The sequence below is a fragment of the Aspergillus piperis genome, assembly GCF_003184755.1.
Source record: "Aspergillus piperis CBS 112811 unplaced genomic scaffold BO85scaffold_12, whole genome shotgun sequence".
Classification (NCBI taxonomy): domain Eukaryota; kingdom Fungi; phylum Ascomycota; class Eurotiomycetes; order Eurotiales; family Aspergillaceae; genus Aspergillus; species Aspergillus piperis.
Window position 1 is genome coordinate 576,170 of NW_020291602.1, and position 24,074 is coordinate 600,243.

The 24,074-nt window shown below is 48.6% G+C and overlaps 9 protein-coding genes across 9 annotated transcripts; 4 read left to right on the forward strand and 5 right to left on the reverse strand.

The window, feature by feature from the left end:
• Window positions 1-270: 270 nt before the first annotated feature.
• BO85DRAFT_374599 (CAP-Gly domain containing linker protein BIK1) lies at window positions 271-2,301 on the forward strand (the record flags this gene model as incomplete). The annotated part of the gene is made up of 1 exon (XM_025656136.1): window positions 271-2,301. The coding sequence occupies one exon, from the start codon at window positions 271-273 to the stop codon at window positions 2,299-2,301; it is 2,031 nt and encodes a 676-aa protein (XP_025514438.1).
• Window positions 2,302-3,007: 706 nt separating this feature from the next.
• BO85DRAFT_439627 (3-hydroxyanthranilate 3,4-dioxygenase) lies at window positions 3,008-3,729 on the reverse strand (the record flags this gene model as incomplete). Its single annotated transcript, XM_025658723.1, has 2 exons — window positions 3,008-3,545; window positions 3,698-3,729. 2 exons carry the CDS (start codon window positions 3,727-3,729, stop codon window positions 3,008-3,010), a joined length of 570 nt encoding a protein of 189 aa, XP_025514439.1.
• Window positions 3,730-3,834: 105 nt separating this feature from the next.
• On the forward strand, window positions 3,835-5,391 carry BO85DRAFT_52366 (RNA 3'-terminal phosphate cyclase-like protein). The gene has a single exon (XM_025665374.1). The coding sequence runs from the start codon at window positions 4,064-4,066 to the stop codon at window positions 5,279-5,281; it is 1,218 nt and encodes a 405-aa protein (XP_025514440.1). The 5' UTR covers window positions 3,835-4,063; the 3' UTR covers window positions 5,282-5,391.
• BO85DRAFT_52336 (uncharacterized protein) lies at window positions 5,392-6,237 on the forward strand. Its single transcript, XM_025665342.1, has one exon. It carries the CDS (start codon window positions 5,502-5,504, stop codon window positions 6,033-6,035), a length of 534 nt encoding a protein of 177 aa, XP_025514441.1. The 5' UTR covers window positions 5,392-5,501; the 3' UTR covers window positions 6,036-6,237.
• Window positions 6,238-6,472: 235 nt separating this feature from the next.
• BO85DRAFT_478875 (uncharacterized protein) lies at window positions 6,473-7,824 on the forward strand (the record flags this gene model as incomplete). Its single annotated transcript, XM_025662916.1, has 6 exons — window positions 6,473-6,681; window positions 6,963-7,019; window positions 7,065-7,171; window positions 7,466-7,510; window positions 7,575-7,632; window positions 7,685-7,824. The coding sequence occupies 6 exons, from the start codon at window positions 6,473-6,475 to the stop codon at window positions 7,797-7,799; spliced, it is 591 nt and encodes a 196-aa protein (XP_025514442.1). The 3' UTR covers window positions 7,800-7,824.
• A 761-nt stretch (window positions 7,825-8,585) lies between these two features.
• On the reverse strand, window positions 8,586-9,827 carry BO85DRAFT_478876 (NmrA-like family protein; the record flags this gene model as incomplete). The annotated part of the gene is made up of 4 exons (XM_025662917.1): window positions 8,586-9,095; window positions 9,176-9,250; window positions 9,314-9,547; window positions 9,616-9,827. 4 exons carry the CDS (start codon window positions 9,825-9,827, stop codon window positions 8,687-8,689), a joined length of 930 nt encoding a protein of 309 aa, XP_025514443.1. The 3' UTR covers window positions 8,586-8,686.
• A 5,188-nt stretch (window positions 9,828-15,015) lies between these two features.
• Window positions 15,016-16,170, reverse strand: BO85DRAFT_439631 (uncharacterized protein; the record flags this gene model as incomplete). Its single annotated transcript, XM_025658724.1, has 5 exons — window positions 15,016-15,282; window positions 15,364-15,566; window positions 15,615-15,628; window positions 15,690-15,901; window positions 16,078-16,170. The coding sequence occupies 5 exons, from the start codon at window positions 16,168-16,170 to the stop codon at window positions 15,016-15,018; spliced, it is 789 nt and encodes a 262-aa protein (XP_025514444.1).
• A 3,405-nt stretch (window positions 16,171-19,575) lies between these two features.
• Window positions 19,576-20,025, reverse strand: BO85DRAFT_489311 (uncharacterized protein; the record flags this gene model as incomplete). Its single annotated transcript, XM_025663593.1, has 1 exon — window positions 19,576-20,025. One exon carries the CDS (start codon window positions 20,023-20,025, stop codon window positions 19,576-19,578), a length of 450 nt encoding a protein of 149 aa, XP_025514445.1.
• Window positions 20,026-21,142: 1,117 nt separating this feature from the next.
• BO85DRAFT_489312 (uncharacterized protein) lies at window positions 21,143-23,865 on the reverse strand (the record flags this gene model as incomplete). Its single annotated transcript, XM_025663594.1, has 4 exons — window positions 21,143-21,412; window positions 22,346-22,606; window positions 23,690-23,744; window positions 23,804-23,865. The coding sequence occupies 4 exons, from the start codon at window positions 23,863-23,865 to the stop codon at window positions 21,143-21,145; spliced, it is 648 nt and encodes a 215-aa protein (XP_025514446.1).
• Window positions 23,866-24,074: the final 209 nt, after the last annotated feature.

Consider the following 24,074-nt stretch of genomic DNA (forward strand, 5'->3'; position numbering starts at 1 on the left):
GACGGCATAAGGAAACAAACCCTCCGAGCCTCTCCTCCTCGCAGCTGAACCCCAGCATCCAGCAAACACCATGACGACTGGCCTATGATCAGTCACCTCTCCAACCTCCCTACTACTTCTGCAACCACCCCTTTCTAAACGCATTCCTTAAATCCCGCCGTCGCAAGTTCTCTAAAAGCTCTCCCCCTCCTTCGTGCGGTATAAGTCGACTTCATTTCCACCACCCCCTCTATTTAGCGCAACCACCAGTCGTCCCATCCCCCCATCGCTATGGCGCCCCTCGACGACGTCCAGGTGGGTGACCTGGTCAATGTCCCCGGGGGTATGTTTGGGACGGTCAAATATCTGGGAAGTGTTGCGGGCAAGCCGGGAAAGTTTGCAGGCATTGAGCTGGCGCCGGAGCATGCCAGACGAGGCAAAAACAATGGAGATGTCGAGGGCAGGCGATACTTCTCTACGTCTGTCCCCGGCTCAGGGATCTTTGTGCCTATGAACAACAACAAATACGTCACCAAGCGCTCGTCTGGTCCAACCTCGACAGTGAGCACCGGCCCTCCAACCCCCTCCCGACCGGTCAATTTCAGCAAGTCCGTTGGCCCTGGTCCCGCAATGCGCCCACCACGCGTCCGACGCCCTTCCCTCCCCCGCCCTGAATCTCCTAGAGGACCTCCGCCGTCCAAGCTCACCTTGACCGGGCTACGCACGCCCTCTTCAGCCTCCCGCGCCGCTCCCTCCAGCACCTACCCCCGCAGTCCTATCAAAGCCCCGTCGCGCGCCTCTGACCGCCCTCCCTCGCGAGTCAGCCGGGTGAGCACAGAGGATGATGGTCCGGCATCTAGAGTATCTGAAGTTCAGCAATCAGCGATGGCAGCAGAGGTGCAAGAGCTGAAGGATCACATCAAGAGTCTCGAGAACCAACTTCTCGACCGAGATAAGCAGCTAGATGAGCAAGCTCATACCCTGTCCGACTTTCAGAGAACTCTGGAGGAACTGGAGGGGTCAGATTCGCTGTCCATCCGGGCCCAGTTGCGTGAAAGAAACGAGAGAATTGCTCAGCTGACGGCCGAGTTTGACTTGCACCGCGCCGACTTCCGAAGCACCTTGGATACTTTAGAGATCGCTGCTTCCGAGACGGAGCGAGTTTATGAGCAGCGCCTGGACGAATTGATGCAACAAAATAGAGAGCTTCAGGACCGCGGGGAGGATGTCGAGGCTGTTGCGCGACAGCTCAAGCAATTGGAAGAATTGGTGTCGGAGCTCGAAGAAGGTCTGGAGGACGCCCGGCGTGGTGAGGCCGAAGCCAGGGCAGAAGTTGAGTTCTTGCGCGGGGAAGTCGAGCGGACAAAGCTCGAACTACAGAAGGAGCGGGATTCCAAGGATTCCCATGCAGCTAGTGATGGGCCGCAGTACTCGAAGGAACTGGAGCAGAAGGATGATGAGATCCGTGGTCTAAAAGCAATCATCCACTCCTTGAGCCGTGGCGACCCAGATTTGCATGCCCTGCAACAGAATGGATTTGGGACGAGCCCGCCGAACCATGATCCCGACCATGTGGCTCACTTGGAACAACGTGTCGAGGAATTTGAACGCATCGCCGAAAGAAAGACATACCGCATTGAAGAACTAGAACGCGAGCTCCAGCAGTTGCAGCTGAATGGTGAAACACACGCTCCCGGCTCCGCGGTCTCTTCGTCGCCCAACCACCAAAAGTCCCCCAGCGTCAATGGGAAGCTTACGAACGGCCATGGAATCAACCATGCGCATCGGCTTTCGGATCGCACAGTCGTTCCCCACGACTGGCAAGATTTACCTCCGCACGAGGGACAATATCAGGCCTACTCTACCCGCCACCGCGGTATTTCGGATGCTTCTCATCATCGTCTGGAGACCATGCACGAGTCAGACGGCCGCTCGGAGGACGGTGGCTCCTTGTGGTGCGAGATCTGTGAAACCGGAGGGCACGATATTCTGACCTGCACCAACATGTTCGGCGCAGAAAGTAAGAAGGTCCCTGATGCTGCCGAGGCACCCCATGACGACAGCTCTGTGGATGAAAAGCCAACTCCAGAGGAATCCATGGGTGAACCGTCCACGTCCTCACATGAAGAGGAAGCGACTCCTCAGAAAACGGGCCGTGATGCTGTGATGGAGGGACTAAGGGAAGCGAACAACTTGTCCGCTTCTTCCTCAACCTTGGGCCCTGTTGGCGGCAAGGAGAGCGGCGTCGTTGACGAGTCTAAGTGGTGTGCTCTTTGCGAGAGAGATGGCCACGAGAGCATTGACTGTCCATTTGATGATTGATGGAAGCGGAATGCCGATGCATGAGATTCATGGCAGCTTAATGACCGAATGGTCATGATGCTACGTGCACCGATGATTGAGATGTGTGTCCTATATGTCGGCTTAGTGGACCTGTCATTTCTGGTATTCTTCTGTTCAAGGCGCACTATGTCTAAACACATTTTCAGGATATCCTTCTTCTTGTTCATTCACAAACAACATAATCATGTTGGCATTTTCTGGTCTTTCTTTTCTACCTTGGCTGTATGAAACCGCATAGCGCGCTTTGCAAGGGTTGCTGATTGTTCAAAGCGGCTGCATTACATTCCTGTGCCACTACTCTACTAGCCTTTTTCTTATTTCTGTCACATTCTTTAGACTGTTTTACTTGCCTGTTTTGGTCACAGCGGCTTCTTGGCTATGTGGCTGTTTCTCTATCTTTTATATTCCCCTATCCAGAACTGTGCCTGATACCTCTTTAATTATACATTCGAATCAGAATCCACTTTCCACGTATACCCTGCCTCGGTAAACACCTAGCATCATACTACTGGTAGTTTAGAAAGCAGACAATAGATACTTTTACACAACTACTATTACATCCAACCAACCAACCATATATATCGTCAACAGGGTATCTCTTCACCACAACACCGCCCACCACTCGACTCTTAACTAACCAGCTCCCCAATCAACAAACCAGCCCTCCCCCAAAGGAGTCCTACAACTAAGGCTGCACCACCTCCCCCTCCTCGTACTTCGACCTCGCGACAACCCCACAAGCCTTACAAGTCCTCTTCTCCTCATCGCCCGCAAACTCCTCGACAACCTGCTTAACCTGCGTCCCCAAATCCGTACAAACAAACTTCTTCTCCCACACCACCTCCCCGCAATCCTTATTACGACAATACCACCTCATCGCATCCACCGCCCCTTCCTTCCTCGGCTGCTCCATCACCACGCCCACCGTATCCTTGAACCGTACGGGACAGTGCGGCGTGTTCGCCGGCAGCAGGAACAACGATCCTTCGTGGATCGGGATGTCTTGGAAGGTGGGCGGAGTGGTGGATTCGTCGACGGTGCGGAGGAGCATGGAGCCTTTGTATTGGTAGAAGAATTCGGGGGTCGTGTTGATGTGGTAGTCTGTTCGGGCGTTGGGACCGCCGACTATCATTACTGTGTAGCCTTGGGTGGCGGGTGAGGAGGGATGGTAGACGCAGTAGTTGTTTACGGGGGGTTGGAGGAGGTGGGAGTTGGTTTCGAGCCTATTATAATAAAGTTAGTAATGTCCATAGGTGTGTATTTGGGGAGGGGGTGGTTTGTGTTGGGTGTGTTTGTTTGTAGCTGAGAGTAATGCGGGGGAGGGGTAGTAGGAAGTAGTAGTTTGTAGTGGCGAGGTGGAGGTGGATTACTGTACCATTTGGGAATGTTGAGTGCTGGTGGAAGCATGTTGACGATGTGCTGTATCTGTGTGTGTGTAGTATTGTGGACTGATAGAGTGAGGATAAATATGGACAATTACCAAAGTAATCGAAGAAAGCAAGTGATTATAAATGCAGATCAGATCAACCCAACCCATCGCATCTATCCGGTGAAGGGTCCTTATCCGTCCCGGAGATAACCGCGGATTAACGCCGCGCTCGGTGCCGGAACAACTCCCCCCCGGCAGATTTTCTCGATTCGCTTTTTGCGGTCCAGGCGAGCATCTGGCGCCGACGAAGATTTCGATCTACAGATTGTTGATTGACCACGGAGATTTCGCAGAGTCTCCACTACAGCTACAATGGCGTCAACATCTCAACCTCCTCTTCGGTTCACTTCCCACAAGAACTTCGTGTACCGTCTCGTCTTCGCTACGTTGACCGGCCGCACGATTCAAATTTCCCAGATCCGTCCTTCGTCGCCTACGAATCCCGGTCTCGCTCCTCATGAAATCTCCTTCCTCCGTCTCCTGGAGTCCATTACCAATGGCTCCCAGATGGAGATCTCGTACACCGGTACTATCCTTGTTTATAAGCCCGGTCTCATTACAGGCAGTTCGCCAGGCGTGGCCACGAGCAGCGGAGGTGTCGTCAGGCACGAGCTCCCTGCAGGGTGCAATCGTGGTGTGAGTTACTATCTGCTGCCGCTCTGCCTTCTGGCACCCTTCTCCAAGGCGCCCATCAAGGTCCTTTTTACTGGTCCAGGTGTGATCACCTCGTCCACCCCGACTGGTGACATGTCCGTGGACAGTGTGCGGACTGCCATTCTCCCTCTCTACAACCAATTTGGAATTTTCAACAACATCGAGCTGCGTATCCTACGGCGATCGAACCCTGGACCCAATGGCAGAGGCGGTGGTGGAGAAGTTCAGCTAGTATTTGGCCACCAGCTCCGGCTGCCGAAGACCCTGCACCTCATGAACGCCGGTCGCATCAAGAAGGTCCGCGGTGTGGCCTATGCCGTCGGTGTTTCCGCATCCAATAACGCAAGAATGATCGAAACTGCCCGTGGTGTTCTGAACCCACTCGTCCCTGACACCTATATCTTCTCTGATGTGTCGTCGGCGCCGCTCGTGCCTGCCCCCGAGAAGAGCAACCCCTCCGCGAAAAAGAAGATTGGTCTTGGTTTCGGACTCTCGTTGGTCGCTGAGTCGTCTACTGGCTGCCTGTTCTCCGCCGATGTGGCGTCGCCTCCCGCAGGCGGCGAGGCGCCTGAAGACATTGGGAAGCGATGTGCTTACCAGCTACTCGAGGCCGTTTCGAAGGGAGGTTGCGTTGCCCCTGCAGCTGTTCCGACCATGCTAGGTCTGATGACGATGGGATCGGAGGATGTTGGACGAATCCAAGTTGGTCGGGACGTGATCGCCGAGGAGAGCACCATCCAGCTGGCCAGGGACCTGACCAAGTTCGGTGCTCCGGGTTGGGGTCTGAGAGACGCGAGTGGTGAGAATGAGAATGGGGACGTGATCATCAGTGTGGTTGGCCGCGGCATTGGCAACGTTGGCCGTAAGGTTGCTTGATTGTTGAAGACCCAACATCAGCCTCACATCAACTCCGCGGTCGGCTGTTTCAGGTATTACCGACCTTTTTTCTGGTCGGTTGGTCTGTCCAGTGGAGCTTCAAGGGCCCTGTCACAGCGTGGTTTCAGAGTATGGCCAGTTTGCATCTGATTGCCCAATGTGAGCGCCGGGTACTGCCCCTGGCGACAGCGGTGTATCACGCAGGCGCAAGGGAAGGGCAATGGTTTCATCTCCACTGAGGGGAAAAGCGCAGACCACGTCATTTCTAATAAAAGCTGCATTTCGTCTTCGACCTCCGACTTTTACCTTCTTTATCGCCAAGTTGCATCGCTCACTTGGGTCATGTGCCACGTGGCTGAGATTGGCGCCCAGCCGACAGCTGTTCGCCGCACACCGCAGCCCGGATCTTGGCCTGTTGGATTCCCATCTCCTGGCAGGGCAATCTGATGCTTCGGACTGGCGAGTGGGTGTTCTCGTGAGGCACTTTGTTGTTCATATTTCCGTGATACCCTTTATTTGTTTGGTATGTGGGCTTCCACCTCACCGCTGGGAGCCACTCGAAGATGGAATGGGATTGGCAGTTCGAAGTAGGGTTTGCTGGCTGCGGCCTAACCGACGTGCTTCATGCAGCAAGTTTAAGTTTCTGAGACGAGAATGGATCGTCGTTCCTGTACATAGAAATAGCATGAATATAAGATGCTCGGCTCCGTCCTGGTTTCTTCCCCGACTTAAGTACTCTCTTGACATGATATAACTCCAGCTATCCACACCGTCGCCTTCCCGCCCACCTCATTAGGAACATAGCTCGCCTACGAATCGAAGAATTTGCCATTACGTTGCCAGAACCGTCGATGCCCGTACACCCGTGACCACGCCGTCGACATGGATTGCGATACCCGATGCTTCGACTTGACGCTCGTCTTTCCGATTCTTCTAAAGCTGACACCAGATCGATCGTTCGTTTAACGATGCTGTTCGAAAGGCAGCCGACTTTGCGAGAGACCGATACCAGATGGATTGTCCAACCTTGACCGCACTTGCTCGTCCTTGGAGTGTCATCCCGGCTTGGATGCAGTTTTCCCGCCTCTCCATGCAGCTCGAACCTTCCCGAAGAGGAAGTCGCAGTTCTGCATCTGCTCCTTCCCTGCCGGTGTCTGTATGCCCGTCTTCGGCCTAGTCTCTCTGGCGATAATGACGGCCTTCCCCTCCCCCTTCTTTCTTTCTCTTCTTTCTCCTATCCTCCTCTCTTCCTTCTTCCCTTTCCAATCTCATTCTCTTCTTCCACTTTCAACCTTCCTCGCCCTTACTAATCTGCTTGACTGCCATCTCTTCACAGGTATTCCTCGCCGTCGTTCCTTCCCTGTTTCTGCTTCGAGCGATCTTATGAACATGCTGCTTGGGTAAGTGCTCGTTCAGGTCTGGTTGGGCTGACCGCCGTCTAGGCTCTTTTGGTGGGCATACTGAGGGATTTGACCTTGTCTAGCATGGGTTCCATCAGAGCTTCTCTGGTGGTGCTTGTGTGACGGCAAGGTAGTTAGCTACTAACTGAGCAACAAAGCAGGGATAGTTGCGTAACACCTCCTTTCTGAGCATAAGCCGCCCCGTGGGCGGGCCCAGTAAGTGACAGAGCTTGTGAGTCACAACCAGATGCTTTGCTGTTTCTTTTACTGACAGTCACCAGGCTGGCTAAAAACACTCAGCCCACCACGCAGGCTAGCTCCAAAAGGGAAATGCTCTGGTTAGTCCTCTTGCTCATCATATCATGCCTCTCTAACATAATCAGTGCCTTCCACCCATCCTTTTTCTCCTCCCCATTCCTGGCCACCATCGGCCCTTCCTCCTCTTTTATCTGTCCTCCTGTTTCGATGTCTGGCGCTGCGGTCATGCCCAGTAAGTGACAGAACTTGTATGTCATACCTTGTCAGCAGGCTGAGTTCAGAGCTGACTGTTGTAGGCTGGTTAAACATCGTCCGCACGTCAGGCTAGCCTCTACCGTGCATATGTCAGTGCCCTTTGGTCATATTTAGGGAGGAACATACGCTGACTGTTATCATAGCCCAGCACTAAACTGCCTGCCATTTATACCTATCAACATCTCTCTCATATGGCTATGGCTAAAACAAGGCAGTCATCGAGCGCTGGGATATCCCGGTTGATATCCACTGGGGCACCGATTATACACAGGAGGGGACATGACCAAGAGCGAGTACCTGCACAGTGGCAGGCCCAGTAAGTGACAGAGCTTGTAAGTAGTCCTGCCACTTATTTGCAACTAGTACTGATGGCTCTGCAGGCTGGCGAAAACACAAAGAGTGCCACCCCGCAGGGAAGCGAGGAGAGTTAGCCGATAGGTTAGTGAACCAGAACAGATTTCCCAACATACTGGTACTAACCATCTCATAGGGAGACTGATGGTGGTTGGGGATTATATATGCAGATTGGCAACTCTGTATCGTCCTGGTCAAGGTTTCTACCCTACGGGGAGTTTTCCTTGGCTGTAACCCGAATGGGAGGATAGAAATCAATACATAAATTCTAACATGTTCCAATACTTCACATTAGCGTAGCAGTGTTCTTATGGTGCCCTGTAGACCATCGTAGGCTCGATCTTGTCCACTACGTTGCAATATCGACATTGACTCCGTCTCAAACTATCATGCCTCGATATCTGCGAGCTTGAGGGAATTGACAGTATTCAAGGCCACATCCTACTTCACACAGTGAAGCACTGCATATATAGTATAGCATCCTATAGCCCAGATCCAATAAGGTCAAGGAATGTGAATGCAACTGCAGGTTAGAAGAATAAGTTGAATTAAATATAGATATAATTGAATTGAATTGACACATCAGAATTGAATAGTCCATCCTCGACTCCAAATTTTAAAATTATGGCGACTCCACCAACAAACTAAGCAACTTACCATCTTCATCACTGCTACCACATTAGAGAAGCCACCATATTCGCGGAAGTCTCCACACACCCGAAGTTTGACTTTTTTTTTTTTTTTTTTGGATAGAAATGATCAAGAAGTCGTAAAAAAAAAGACATATTTCATCCATATGAACAATATTATGACACTAAGTCAGCTTCCACAAGAGAGTATGATACCCCGAATTCCATTCAGCATTCATTAGACCAGGCAGAGCAATGGTGAAACAGATTGTTCGGATCTAGTCGTGCCTTCAAACAACTGCTGCAGTCCTTAAGACCTGAAACTTGGAACTTCTTAGACCCTCGCGATCTGTCCAGAAATGGAAAACATATAGTGAAAGTATAGATTCGAGATGTCTCACTCATCTGATTAGTGTCTCCTCATTTGATACCGACGAGACACGTTGGACGAACATGCATAAAGGAAAGCTGCAAGAGGACCACCACCAGCTGCCACTGGTCTGTAGTAATCAGAGCATCTTTCTAAGATACTCCAAAACATGATCGGGTAGTGCCCTATAGCTATCCAATTTCCCTCCTATGACAAGGTCCTCTAAACTTGCTTTCCTGTAGCCCTCAACTTCCCATAAATCATCGGGAAGCATCTTCATCATTTCTCCCGTCCCCCACATTTTGCGGCAATAGGCCGGGACAGCGAGATTACTCTCCTTGCTGAGAGAATCCTCAATCCTTTGGTTGATTTCTTCTAAGATTCGCGTCACAATAGAGGGGTCCCTGCCGTTCTTCTCTTTCATGACTGCAGCAATTTCCATGCCTGTTGGTGCAAGCTCTGATAAGGTGATAGTCCTATTCTGGATAGTGTGTATAGGTCTGGTGGTGAATATGTCCACGTATGCAGCTGCTACGTAGTCCTTGGTGCTATAAGGCATTCGCATTGATCAGACCAAAGGGGGCTTTTAGATAAAGGGAGTCTCTGGGTGGTGAAAATGTTAACGCACCACATAGTGACTCTTTCGCTAGCAGAGTTGCCGGTGTATACCAATATATTATTTTGCAAATCAACACCCACTGCCCTATAATTTTTGTAGAAAGTCAGTCACGGCAGAAACATTCCAAGTGGCTCATTGACGACTGACGTTGTACTCAAGGTGAATTCAGCGAAATTTCCTACGTGGATGACGGTAGTTGGAATCCCAGCATCCTTAGAAGCCTTTTCAACATTCGCTTTTGCCTTCATACAGGGCATACGCATTCCCTGCTCACAATAGCGCAGACAGAAATCCGAAGGGGAGAAAAGCTGGACTTTAGTCCTAGGGATGGCTTTCACAAAGCCATACTGTCTGTCGGTTCCCTCGTCTCCAACAAGAGAACTTTGTTGAGACAGATTCATTAGCATAGATCCGAAAAAGTCATATATGCGCAGGAGCTCTTGACTAACAGCACAATGTCTATATCTTGCAAGGCATCAACCAGAGCGTCTTCATCAAGAACGTCGACTGCAATCTTTCTCACATGATCTGGGAGATTGGAAGTGTCTGAGCTAGGGCGGTGCAGAACAGTGATTGGAGCTCCAGAGGCAATTAGGGCAGGGACAACTCGAGAGCCAACGAATCCACGGTGACCATAGACAGCGATACGGTTGAAGGCCATGATTTTTAAAAGACAAGGGGCTCTGGGAAAAAAAGACTGTACGATCGGTGTTGGAAGCTGTTGAGACAGGGCCGGTTTGAACACTTGTATCAAGGAATAAACAATTTCTAGCTGGAGAAATAGGAGTTTATATAACTTCCAACATATAGATCTGCGGGTTTCATAATGAACGTGAGTCACCTTTGTTGCATTTGTAAAAAGAGTAGCCGGTCCACGTCGCATAGACCAACAGGTTCGCAATTTGGCCTAAAGAGGAAGATAGATTACCCCGAAGGGGAATACTACATTGACCATATATTCCCCTTTCAAAGCTAATGTAGCTCATCCGCATTATGAAAGTTTCCTATTTGGGCCATTTCGCGAGGTTGTGGGGATCGATCTGAGTCTCCTCGAATCATTTGAAGTGATGTGCCCACTCTGCCGAAGCGGATCAAACTTAGTCTCAGACTTCATTGGCAACGCATGTGAGGCGAGATTTCCACGTTGTTTATACTCTAATTCTACGTATGTCATTGATACCTAGTATCTATATCTCATTAGATAAAAAGTGGGTAGCGTCCTTTCTTGTGAAACAAGGAATTGCTCCTTGAGCGGGGCAGTGCAGGTGACTCGGCCTTGACCTACTTGACATCGATCATACTACATCGCTAAGATGATACAGTAGAAGAAGCGAAGTCTATAACTTTATTTATAGCTTCGTATTCATGTTATTCCTTTTCAATACGAATAAGTCAACTCAATTTATGAGTCGAATAATACATGCAAATTTATTCCAAGAGTTCCCCCCATCTCATCATTCGCTATTATAATCTATAGCTTTCAATAAGACGATATCGTTCCCATTCAAAACCACCGGCAGATAGTTATGAGAAGCGTCGGCAGGATGCCAGATAGACAATGACAGCCCGCGAAATCCTCGAGCGGAGCTCCTCGAAGAGAGTTATGGTGCCGAACGAATATGCGGGATATTCGATGAACCGGAAAATAGTCCAAGTCAAAGGATATAGAGTAATGGTAGTGCGATGCTGAGAGTAGCCTTTATATAGAGTTGAGAAGTATGGTCGGTTGATGATCGTGTGGCGTGGACCATACTAGAATTCTTAAACAGATATCTCTAGAGATGCCTATTGTCTGTAGCAACGCCCCCCCCCCCAGCATCCTTTATAAGAGGGCAAAAGCGCGGACAAATATGTCCGAAGACTCTTCCTCATCTGAGCCCAGGTTTTGGAAAGACGTTATTGACGGGAATGATTCATCGATCCATTCAGCCGAGAATAAGTTTTTTTTTTTTTTTTTTTTTTTTTTTTTTTTTTTTTTTTTTTTTTTTGCGAGAGTAGCCCTGGCGATCATACATGCCACTTAAAAGGGCTGGGTAAGTCGCACCACGATGGGAGTCGGGTAAGCAGAAGTATCGCTTCAATATTGTCCAAGTCCTTTTAGGGGGCAAAGAGATAGACAAGTCTGTAAGCTTTCACTTGTCTTGACTCGAATTTCTGGAAAGACATGTTTGGAGGAAGCTATCCATGCATCCAACTCCATGAACTCCTGCGTCATTTATCTGACGACAGCGTATGCCGGTTGAGTAGATCGCACCGAGATATAAGGAGCTAATCATTGTAATATAGTAATAATTCGCTTAGGCAAGGCCTTATACCTTTTATAAGAAGCGTATGAACTAGACAGTGGACCCCCAGACTGGAGGGAGCGATCGTAAGTCACCATTCATATTGCTTGGTGAAGTAAATAAGTAAACCGCGGCCCTGGATGAGTGGAGTCTTGCGGGCAGTTTGAAAAGAGGGTAAATCTCATCAAAGGCAACATCAATGATAGAAGGACCGTCCCGAAAAGGGGTATACCATGTATACTCCCAGCGACCGCCGTCGTTTATCGTCTTGACTGGCTTGGATCAAGGGGCGCTAATTCGCAGATCGAGTTGATAAAACGGCCTCATATGAGGCTATTTGCGCAGGCCTTTATTATATAGAGAACGCCATGCGTTTATCTCCAACCGCTCACTCTCACCACTCCGTCGAGCAGGCACCGCGAACCCCCAGTCGAGTATATGAGGCTCATGCAATTTATCCATTCAAAGATAAATTCAATAAAGTAGTGCGCGAATGTTTAACTTATCCGCAACATGACCATGATCCAAGGCTCTTTGGGTCTGGTAGGTGTCTAGACCGTTCCAAAGGTGAGCCAGTCGAGCCTATTAAAGTGGAACAATAATCCATGCCGGACGGTACATCGATGCAATAAGTAACACGGCGCTTCAGTTGGGAGATTCGCCATTCTATTTCCATAGGTACCATCACTTAATCATGATGGTTGCTATGTTTCTGGATCCTGCGTTTTGTTTTAAACCAGGTTATCTGCCTTTTGCTTTGAACTTTGGCGTGATAGAAAGGGAATAAAAATGCCTTAATGCTTTCTCCTTGTCCGCGTTGAGTACGAAAGATGGCTAGAACGTATGCCATTTTCTGTTGCGACGCCAGAAAGAATCTGAGAATATGGCAAAGAGCATCCCGACGAACAGGCTCAGGAAACAAAGACCGTCGCTGCCATAGCTCGAAGCCATATACGCTTTCAAATACCAACTGAAACGTACCGAATAAAAGATAGAAGGTACCCAACAGGATGGCAGAGAAGATGCAGATGTTTAGGAACATCGGCTCTAGCGTCAAAAGTTACACGGACACGCCATGTGCTAGGTACCCCTTTGTCCTCGATATTAGAATGGAGGGAAAAGAGTATCGACAGCTTTTAAGCATGCTTAGAGCTTCATGCTCCGTCCACGTACGTCTCAGGGACTAGGAAGATAAGTCGTAAATATAAGCCCCGTTATCAATAAGTCCCGAAGAAGACCACCATAAGTAGTGGGAAGCGAGTCTCGAGATGACTATCTCGGCCTTTAGGGATCATATAGAGATAAGACCGTTTGTTCGGTCGATAAAGTATCTTCAATATGGTACCATAGTACTTTTAATATAGTACTATGGTACTATTATGGATCATGCCTTTAGGTGTGCAAGCATGCTTGGCAGTAATCGGATGAACCCACATTAGTGCGGGAATACGGTACTATTGTACCTTTAAAGATCATGCCCTTGTTGCTTCGCAGTAATGGGATATTCCAACATTACTTCGTATAGTAACACTGCGTTATTAAAGGGCCATTAAGAAGCCTATTAACAACTTGCCACCATATAGCGGATAAGTTCGCGGCTTTTCTTCGCGGACATTGAGTAGAGATAATATGGTGGCTTGGCCATCCTTTCGATCGAGATATGGTACTTTAGTACCTTTAAACATGATTCGCTTGGGCCACGCCAATTCGCAGTGATCGGATGATACCACGTTGCTGTGTACAACAGCTACTGCTGCGTCGATAAAGGCGCTGAGAAGGCCCAGTGTACCAACTTGCCATTCATAGCGGGTAAGGTCGCGGCTTTTCCTTCGCATGCGACTAAGCGGAGATTATAACGCGTCTGTCCAAGTTATAGATTATAAATAATGTCTGAAGGGCCGCTTCATAAGTTTTTGTCGCGTGTATAGATGATCCTTCAAAGGACGAAGCTGGATGAGTTTTGTCTGCGCGCTGGCTGGTTGGAGGTTCTATGTCGCAAGCCTGATTCCAGGAAGATAAAGAGAGGATAAAGAAGCATCAACCAGGCTCATCGAAACAGGAGTTGCGCAGCTTCCAAGCAGGTCGCTGTACCTTCCAAGCAGCAATGATCAATCAAGCAACTTAGCAAGATTAATGGAGTGTAGACAAGTAGAACCACCACTTGAGAATTTCGTCCGTCGAAATTGCAAGCCCGACCGGCAGCTTAGTGCTTAACAAGCAGAAGTAAGCGGAGAAACATTGAGGCATTCGACGAACGCCTGGGAGACTTAGAAGCGGATTGAAAGACACCATTATGGAAAATCGGCTTCCCTGTCCGTGTGGCTAGTCATGATGTAAGAAGTAGAGATGTTATTGACTAGCCAACGTGGTTCGTGGCTTCCTGTGATTCGTAAATGCTTCCTCTTTATGTTCAGGACTTGAGTTTGTGTAGATAGAGAAACCAGACCACTGTTCTTCAGCCGTTGGAGTCCCATTTACAAGAACCGCAGTCGGCAAGAGGTATCAAATTTGAGCACCCATATTGTAAATAAAGAGGGAAACCCGAGTCAGAGGGAAGACACCAGTTCCCGATCATCAGGAAATATTCCTTGGCTATAAGCTTAATATCTCTTTAAAACATTCGTTGGATCATAGTCTTTGTAAAGTAAAAGTAGAACACCGTTCCGACATGGTGAGGTAGAGTAGGACGAGTCTTGTCAACTTGGCCGAATAAGATGCCATGACACTGTGTTCTTCCTTGGACAATGACTGTCGAGAGAGTAGACTATATTTATAGTCAAGTATAAATCTGGCGTCTTCTCTTCGACCATTTTCTGACCATGAGCCCGATAATAAGTTGATAGAGCTTCTTTTAGAACTGCACCACAGCCAACGCAGTGATTGAACCAGTCAATCGGCAGCGACTGAAGTGCGTGAGTTCGAGGAAAGGTCAATCACTGTAAATTGGCAGGTTCTTTTTTTCACTGGAGTATTGCGTCGAATGTATTGTGCGCATGGTATAACTAACCAGTTCCAGAGTTTTTTGAGGATGTCACTATCGTGGGATGCCCCTTTGAAGTCTGTGGAAAGCTCCAGTCGTGAGCCACAGACACTGCATTTCGACTTCCATGCAGGATCCAATCCGATCTCTGTCCACATGGTTTCTTATTCAATAGATGTGACATTTTGCTTCGCGTAAGCCAAAGAGTGACACAATTTAGGCCCTGTTCTCAGCCAGTATCTGCCGATGTGAGGTGGCATGTTTATATAGAGCTTTGCTGAACTCAGAGTTGAATGACACTGATTCAGCCCCTTCTTGCATTATAGTCTGTTTCTTTGGGCAAGAGGATTTGTTCGTCAACCTTAGTCTCCGGAACTTCGGAACTTCTGGTCGGTTGTTCCATAGTGTGCGACAGAGCTTGACGTTGCTCTTTGTGGTCTGGGTGGAAGTGGGTTCGCTAAGTATGCCAACGACCTTCCATTTTCCTTTTCTCCACACTCTACCACTCACGAGACTCGAAGATCACGGAAGAATGTAAGTGGAACAACGCTAGCTTATTGATAGCCTCGATACTGTGATTAGATCTAAAGGCAATCCCTTTTTTCGGGAGTTAGAACGCTGCACCATCGTATCGGCTGTAGGCTAGATACGTTCTTCCTGTTTGTAGACGGACAGTCGAGGTTGTTGACAGGATCATCCTTGGTCGATATGAGAAAAGCACACTCATTCGAAAGCGATCTCGTCTTGGTTCTATCAGACTGCTGGGCTTTCGATTGGTGATTCAATGCAACTGTCTCCGAAGTTCGAATATTTTCGACCGCATTTTTCCTTAAATTTGGCGTCCACCACATCTAGAAAGGATTGAGTATGTGCATGAGAAAGCGAGGTATAATTGGCACGAAGAGAAGGCCGTCATGCAAATGACTATCTACCATTCTGCTGTCCGCCAAAGATGCAGCACGAGCTTTTTCGAGTTTGCTCGCTTGTTCCACAACAACCTTTCGATAGTAATAGAACAGCGCTTTCAGTGTTGGTATAATATTGTGCAAGCCGTCATTTGTCCAAGTTGTGATCGAAAAGCAAAAGGCAGGGCTATCTTGCTCGCGTTGCTGCCTTGCAATCTTCCCAGTCAAAACTGGCAAATTTAGCATGAAAGATCTTCATGTGTTTAAGCAGCATGTACTGTGTTGCTGTAGGCTGTCAAATTGTTGAGTAGATGCTCAAGTTCTTAACGATGGTAGAAGACACCCGCCCTTACATGGAAGAGTAGAGATAGAAGCGAGGTGCCTCGTCGTCAGATTCGAGCAGGATCTTGTCGAGAATGAACCCAGTCATCGCTGCATTGGACAAGATAGAGATATATAGTCGGTTAAACTTCTCTGGTGAAGTTACTGTCGACCCCCACACATGGTGCAAGCAGCATTGGTGGAACTCTGCAAGCAGTTTCGGAAGATCGTAGCTGAAGTCGATCTTCAATGGTCGCCATTATAGTAAAATCAGAACGAGGAGCGAAGACTGTGTATTATATCCGAAGATAAAGAAGCAATCCATGGAAGATTCTTCGATCGATCGACCGATCGAGACTCTGGAAATAGGTAGGTTAGTAACCACATAGATAGCATCTAGCTGAGCAATAGATAACTTACAGGCGATACAACAGCTTCCACAGGCACCAAGCTTAAGAATATGCTGGACCCCGTCTCGTCTGATCCCTTTTGGCGATCAAACTGCCACCACATGATAAGCTGGCTTCAAAATGAGCCACTCTATATAAAAGTAGGCTATAGGCCGTAGCATGCTATCATGCTTTGCGCACATAAGCCAGAGAACGACATTAATGATGGCCTTGATTTTGTGCCACATTCATTCTTGAAGTGAAGATTATAGTGGAATTCCGACCGATTGTCGTCGTCATCTCCGACGCGAGATATATGAGATACCCATGGTCATTTTTTCTCCAGGAGCGAAATGCTCACTTCACTCTCCAGTGGATATAGTCATTCTGAGCGACCCATTCGCTTCAGAATGATCGATAGCCCAAGCCATAAAGAAGGCTATCCAATGGCTTTAACTTGTGCGTCTGAGCTGAATTGGTTTGTGAAGCGAGTTGGTTGTATTGGCTTTATAAAACCGCGCAGTGAAACGGTAATCGAGGAAGCGCTTTCCACTCGAAAGTGTAATAAAACCTCGGCTAGCTTTCTCTGAAGCCTAAGAAAAGCGCCCCTGTGCTCTTAAGTCATGGCAAAAGCATTGACTCGTTTGAGAGATGAGCTATGAGCGATAGAGATGTAAAGGACGAGCGCTTGTGTTATGACGGCATGGGTTTTATGATCCGGTCGAGTGGTCCCAACGTCGGCGATTTCTCCCAATGTGATAGAGAGATCGCCCTGCTGGGGTTTGTATGCCACCCCAACCACTGCTAATTGCAGCATCGAGAGGCAATTGTATTTGCAAAAGTCTGTTGTGGTAGAAAGATAAGAGCTTTCGCATCATCCAGCATTACAAAGTCATTCGTGATGCGTGTGGGCCATGGCACGGGAGATTGGGTGCTTCCAACTCTCTTCATTGCCTTGGAAAGCCGAATGCGTTAGGCTTTTTGTAGAGATGGTTGTCGCTTTGGGTTTGGTTCTCCTGTGTGTTTGGGATCAGGTGAACTCTTGATCGGCTAGATCTACCTCTAAAGAGTAGGAAATTTTGAAATGTTCCGTAGATGAAAAAGGTACAAGAACACAGGTATGTATTCGTGCAGAATGAGATTAGTAGCCAGTGTCGAAGGGCTAATAATTATTGAGAGTGATCAGAGGACGAAGACATGAAGCCATGGTCGATGTCATCCGCGTTTTTGATCCCAACGTTCAAGCAGGCAATTTAGGTATTTGCTTGAAGTGTTTTCATCCAAATGAGAGTCTGCGTCAAAGGATTGAGAGCGATAACGTCGCCGTCTCGATCATTGATTTCACCAAGCTTTGGCATGCACCGAGATTCGAGCCAACCGCAATATATCTTGCTGCTTCCTCTTTTGCGAAGAATATCGTCGCAACCGAACCATTGGATGCATCGCCTTCGGCCATTCAGCTCAAGAGAATTCGATGCCGGCTTCTAGCAGATGGTTGCCGAAAGAAAGAACAATCGAAGAAGTATGTCCCCGGCAAGATAGGAAGAACCAAGCGATGGGTTGGAAAAGCGATACCACACGGTCGCTTGCGTAGGGACACTTGAGAACTTGAAGAAGTAGATGTCGCTTCGTTACCCAGACCGTGTGCCAACAATTCGAGATAGAGCATTTGACGCAAGGTGTTTGCTGTCGGTTCTACTGGCAATCACGGCTCACCTCAGGACCGATGAAGGGAGAACTTGTGTATAGCATCATCGGTGCACTTAGCTCATGACGGACAAACCGGTCACCCACTGTGCCACCTGCTACACTAAGAAATGCGCGTCCGGCAATACTGTTGTTCGAAGCTTGTTCAAACTTTGCTCAGGGTGATTGCTGATGAGCTTGCCTTTTGCCAGTTCTATGGCCGAAGATGGATCTACCTTTCCAGTTCCACTCTTTTTCTGATATGGCTGATACCATGCGACGTGGCCAAAAAAATATTTAGATGATGATTATATGTCGCGTTTTTCGACATCTCTTCCCTTTGAGCAGATGACTCAAGCAAAAGATCGCCTTCAGAAAGATCCAGCATCTCCCCAGTAATGTCGAGGTTAAGAGGAGGCCCGAGGGCCGCATGTATAGTAAATGAAGATTCGAACTACCCGTCCAGGCCCAAAGTGAGACTATTAAATGGAGCATCGTCAAGTTCAGAGTCCATCTAGGTGCTCAAGCAGCCGTATATAGTGATCTTCGTCTTTCTTTTCGACGAGAAGTCGCAATTAGCAGATACCGCATGGAAAAAGTAACTAGACATCGTTGTGTTACGATGAGTTATAATAGGCATCATAGCTGCTATAAGATCGACCAGGGACTGTAGCAAGGCTCAGTGACGCGATTTTTTGAAGCCATGCCATGCTTGGAAGATTCAGCGATGCAATTGTCATAGCTGGGTCGCTCGATCGAAGTGGGCTTGAGGTTTCGGATGCGGTAGCAGAGGTTGGACAGCTTTAGGAAAAATGCGTGAAACTAAAGCGTCGGAACCGTAGATTGCGACCGTGATATTATAGGCCCCATTCAGATATAGCATTGCTGCTGGATCCGAAGATGATCGTTGTAGTCTTATAAGAGTCGACGCAGCAGTGTGCTGAGACACTTGGTCAGATTGTATATAGATTGTGTCGGAGATCGTAAGACGGCTGTGAGAGTGACAACTAAGTCGAGGTCACCATCGATATACGAAGTCGCAATCGCGCTTTCAAGTGGCAATGACACCCACTAAGCCTCCAAGTGACTTCACCACCGATTACTCTTCTCGCTTGTTTGCTGCGATGATGAAAGGTAGGCGATTTCCACCAGCACCATACGTCGCTGTGTAAAGCGAGCTTGTGACGCAGTCCAAGATAACAGCTCTAGGTAGCTTGGTGCTTGGCTTTTTGTCGCAGCCGGTGAGAAGAATGATATCCTTGTAGACTTCGTGCACGAATTTGCATGTCTCGTATGGGCTTTTTTCTTCAGAAAGCTTCCTTTGAAGGACAATACTGTAGTCGAGACGCACTCCGTCATGGTTCATACCAGAGCTCGGAGGCCTTCTATATATAAGGGTTTTATTCCGATTTGTTACCCTTCTTCGAACTTCTCGAGGACTGTCGGACATCGTTCGAATGTCAAAAGCTTCCTTTTCTCTTTCTTTTTGTCTTTTCTTTTTCCCTTTCCCTTTTCCCTTTTCTTTTTTCTTTTTCTTTTCTTTTCCCTTCCTTCTTTCTTTATTTTCTATTTTTTTTCTTTTTTTTTTTTCGGAAGGTAGCATAATCAACGTCCTTGACTGCATGAAGAGCGTAGGGTTACCAAATAAGTCAGAGGCGTTTGTAAGTTGAGTGAGTCTAGCCTCTGAGTTATCAGCCATCATCCGAAGCGACGGAGCAGTCAGGCGACGATGATTATTGCAGGCAATTTATGCCGTGTGATTCCAGATGGCTGTGTCCCATCATCCAACATCTTGCGACGGAACATCGCAGGCAATTTATGCTGTGCGATTGCCGACTTGCTCTCATCCGTGCTGATGACGAGTCTTGTGAGCACCGGTAGCCACGATGACAACTTCGCGAGAATCCATGATAGTCCGAATACCCGCGGTAAGTGACCTCCGCGGCACCAAGTCCAAGTTATTGCCAAAGAACCGCGAGTTAGCCAAGATTGTGTCATATGCCAGTGTCTTGACACGAGTACGACTGCTCAAAGAGGAGCCTGGTTCGTTGATCGTAAGGCTGCTTTCTGTACGGAGACGGAGAATGCAAGGAGGCATGTCTGTCAGAGCGAGTGCAGAGATATAATTTTTGTCGGCAGATGTAAGGTCATCAAGCGTAGCAGTGATGTCAAGACGGAATTGTCCATCATCTGAAAACAACATGTTGCAACGGAACAATGAAGTGACAATTCCTCCAGGCAATTTATGCCGTGTGATGCCAGATGGCTGAATCCCCTTATCCAAAGCCGACATGATGCGACCTAAGAATCAGGGGACAACTCCCGCAGGCAATTTATGCTGTGCGATTTGCCAGTGGCCTTGTCTTTGATGCCTCCCTCGTTATGCTGGGGAAAGATGAAGCGTTCCGTAGTAATTGGCAAACCCTGCCTTTAGTCATGCCTCGGATACATGAGTTCGAACTTGTGGGCTCTGTGGATTTGCAAAGGTGAACAGACCGATGAGCTTTCGCAACGACCAGTTACCATTCGAAGGCGACATGATGCGACCGATGGATCAGCGACGATTCCCGCAAGCAATTTATGCTGTGCGATTTCCATTGGCTGCATCCTTGATGTCTTCAGCGCTGCTTCAAGGAAGATGATGCGTTCCGTAGTAATTGGCAAATCCTGCCTTCAGTCATAGCTCGATGAGATAAGTTCAGACTCGGTGACTCTGGATTGTCAAGGTGAAAAGACAGATGAGCTTTCGCAGCGACCAGTCACTTTTGGAGGGAGATATAATGCGACGGAACAATCAGGTAGTTCTAGGAGACTTTCTATTGCTGCGCAAGTCCTGGCGATTGTGTATCACCAACCTGGAAGGCCATCGTCGTAAGATTGGCGAGAACGATGCCTTCCATAGTAATTGGCAAACCCAATCGCGGCGACACTTTTGGAGAAAGTGATGCCTTGCGTCGGATTTAGCGAACCTGCGCCAACGCAGTTGCTTTGGGAATGCCAGAGTATTCAGCGGACGCTGACTGGTCTTGACGAAACAGTTGTCGCAGACAAACAATTCGCCAAGGCATCTTGTACACTGAAGTGTATATAGGAAAGTATGACGATGGCTGTACTTTGTAAGTTGACCACGAGGTACCACCGATAAGTTTTGTTTCCGAGTCTTGTGGGTCTTCGTGAGAAGCTTTTGCGACAGCAGCCAATGTCGCCAGCATTCTCACTCCTTAAGTTGTCCTCTCATTCCTGTGGGTTCCAATGTTCAGTCCTCTGGTTTCCAATGTGCCAAGGCATCCTTGACGAGGTTGGCTTCCATCGCGTATATATATTGCCTTGCGTCGTAGTTTTCGAAGACGGTTGGTGGTCGTTTATAAGGCCTTTGCCGGAGCCATCGTTGTTGCGAGACTTAACGTCTTTCACTGGTCGTAGTCGCGTTCGAAGGTATTGACTCCAGCCTTTACATATATGATTGAGTCATGCTCCCCAGTAATAGTGCCTGCGAAATACCTTGAGTCCGTTGTGCCTTTCGTGATGGTTCTTGAACCAAAGTTCACCAGCTCAATCCACTTGGGTATGAAGTTGGAGATCGGACAGCCAGTGTCAGGCTGACAGAAAGACAGACCACGGTCTATGCAGCGAGCAGACTGAAGTTTGAGCTCATGGCTCAGACGGTCGGAAAGCTCATCCTAGTCATGCGTACGAGTAGCGAGGTTGTGGCATTTCTTCTCGGTCTTCGAATCGCTAATGCTATCTTCAATGAGCTCTGAAGACGTTTGCCGGAGCCATCACCATTGCCTGCGTTCATGCCCTCCCGTTCGGTGCTGGTTTTGGCAAGGAGTTCCTCGATCCTCGACATTCGAGATGTGAAAGATGTGAGAGACGTGAGAGATTTGAACTGCTAGTCCGATGTCTTTCGTCGTAGTTCTTGGAAGCAGTGTTGTGTTGGCACATGCTGCAGACGATGAAGTGCAGGACTTAGCCAGGAGGTGATCAACGCAGCGATAAAGTGACGCAGCAATGAAGCGACGAAATGCTTTGGGCTTCAGGAGATGAGACAACGGAGCAGTTGACGTCGAAGCGAGAACGCCACGGAGCAATGAATCGACGGAAAGATAAGGAGACCATCGTCGCAGTTCAAGATTTTCTTCGCTTTAAGGAGATTCCGGTTTCAGGAGAGCCCCGTCAACTGATAGGTTGCGTCGAGCGAACTCTTCCAATGTGGTAATCGAAGTGGTGTTCCTAAAGAAAGCTGCCTCGTGGAGCTTTTTGACTGCCACTCTGGAGGCTATATCCGTGGTTCACGGACCAGCCGCGATGGAAGATATATAGAGGCTGACTGGTGCCTGCACAGTCGCTATATAGAGGGAGCAGTCGAACGCTAAGAGGAGCGACCGTCCAACGGACAATGTCCCTCAATGCCTCCTTCTTCCGAGCCTTTTTGGAGCTAAGGCTAAATCTAGCTAGCTAATCGAAGCGAGGAGGTGAAACGTCGTGCTGATTGTAGCGCCAGTATATAGAGCGAAGGAATGACTTGAGTTTGTCGTTTCGAAGAACTGGTTGTTCGGCTCGAAGCAGTGAGTGGATAGAGCATGTATGGCTGCAGAATGTCGAAAGCGTACATCAGTGGCTCTTCCAGCGCGGCATCGACGAGCCAGCGTCGCGTCGCGAATGAAGTTTCTTGGGCTCAAGGGATCATTATCGTCCCAATCGACGAAGCCTTCTGAGATCTCGACACTCACCCTGTCAATATACAGCGTAGGCCAAGGAGCCGATGAGCTGGTGCTGGATCGCTTGAAGTCACGAAGATCTATTACTAGGTCGATTTCGTCCCGATCAACGAAGCCTTCTGATGCTTCGGAAGTTCCTCTGTTGTTCCTCCACTATATGCCGTAAGCCAAGGAGCCGATCAGCCAGTGCTTGATCTGTTAAAGTGACGAGGATCTGTCACTAGGTCGCTTTCGTTCCGATCAACGAAGCCTTCTGATGCCTCGAAAGTTTCTCTGTTTACTTCCGATATATAGCGTAGCCCGAAGAGTCGATGGGCTCAGAATGTCGGGAATATATATTGTATACAATACAGGGGTGCACTTCTTCTTGCCCGCTGGCCCTTCGGATGTGTTCGATGGGCTTAAAGTGTCGAAATATATACGCAGCGACGGTTGAAATTATAGTCACCATTCGCGACACTGTTGCAAAGCGTCGAAATGTTGTACACCGTTTTGGAGATTATATAATTCTGCACTGGTTGGCACATTATCCATTGTGTATAGGTGAGAGCTGTCAGTGGTGTTGATGAAGACTGGGCCAGCCAATCAAGGTCGAGAAGTCTCGGATATGCCATCTCCACCGAATGATAGATGGGATATAGAATTGGTCTCGCAGCGTATATATCGTGACGGGCGAGTTGCCGTAATCAGAATCGTCGGCGCAGGCCTTCTCCATGGGGCTTGATTTCAGTATGTCATAAAAATCACTAACGCGGCCACAGATCATCGGGGGTGGACTGCACGTGAACGATGGAGACTAAATGTCCCGCGGAGTTGTGCAAGGGCGTCTCAGAGTTGTTGAGGCATCATGGCGTGATTCTGTTACGAGAGACAATGCAATAAGGAGTCGTAAGGGAGCCACGAATGAGGCGGTTTTTGGAGAAGAGGGGGACGCGAGTCAGAACTGCTGCGGAGATGCAAACCGCTCGGTCGGCGCGTTGGGTGGGGGGCAAAGAAAAGATTAATGAAAATTGGCATGAGGATAAGCATAGAGGACAAAAAATGCAAAGTCGAATAAGCACAAAAAGGCGTTTTATGCATAATAATCGAGGGGATGTGGTTGGATGGCCGAGGTACGATCTTCCGGCACAGTGAGCCGATCGAGGGCTGGATCGTCGCCGAGAAGAGCTTTTTTTTTCAACGCTATTCTGTCTTGTTTCCAATAAGAATGACAGAGTGGCAGGTTGCTCGACGGACTTCATCCGAGGCAAGACCGGTGACCCAAAAGGTGATTGTATCCCCATGGTGTGCCCTGACCAAGTGGGGTTAGTTTTCCTGAGTGGCTGGAACCAGGGGCTTTTTTATGCTTACTGTGGGTATCTCGGCGTTAATGAGCTTGGAGATGCCGTGGTAAAGAGAGCCTCCCCCGGCATGCCGAAGCCGAATGTATGCCCACGACGGTCGGGGAATTCGGAGAAGCCGGCTTATGCCAAACCCATCGTAGCCGGTATTTCCCCGGGGGGTTTTAAAAGTACTCGGTATGCGAGCTGAGATTTTCCAGTTTCGCTAGGCGAGATGAGGCGGATGTTGCTGCTAGTCGATCTCATCCCGCCCCAAAACTTGAGTGAGGCCAACTGGATAG

Bases quoted from the DNA above. Each gene is read 5' to 3' on its own strand.
- BO85DRAFT_52366 (XM_025665374.1), top strand. From the start codon at position 4,064: ATGGCGTCAACATCTCAACCTCCTCTTCGGTTCACTTCCCACAAGAAC.
- BO85DRAFT_52336 (XM_025665342.1), top strand. From the start codon at position 5,502: ATGGTTTCATCTCCACTGAGGGGAAAAGCGCAGACCACGTCATTTCTA.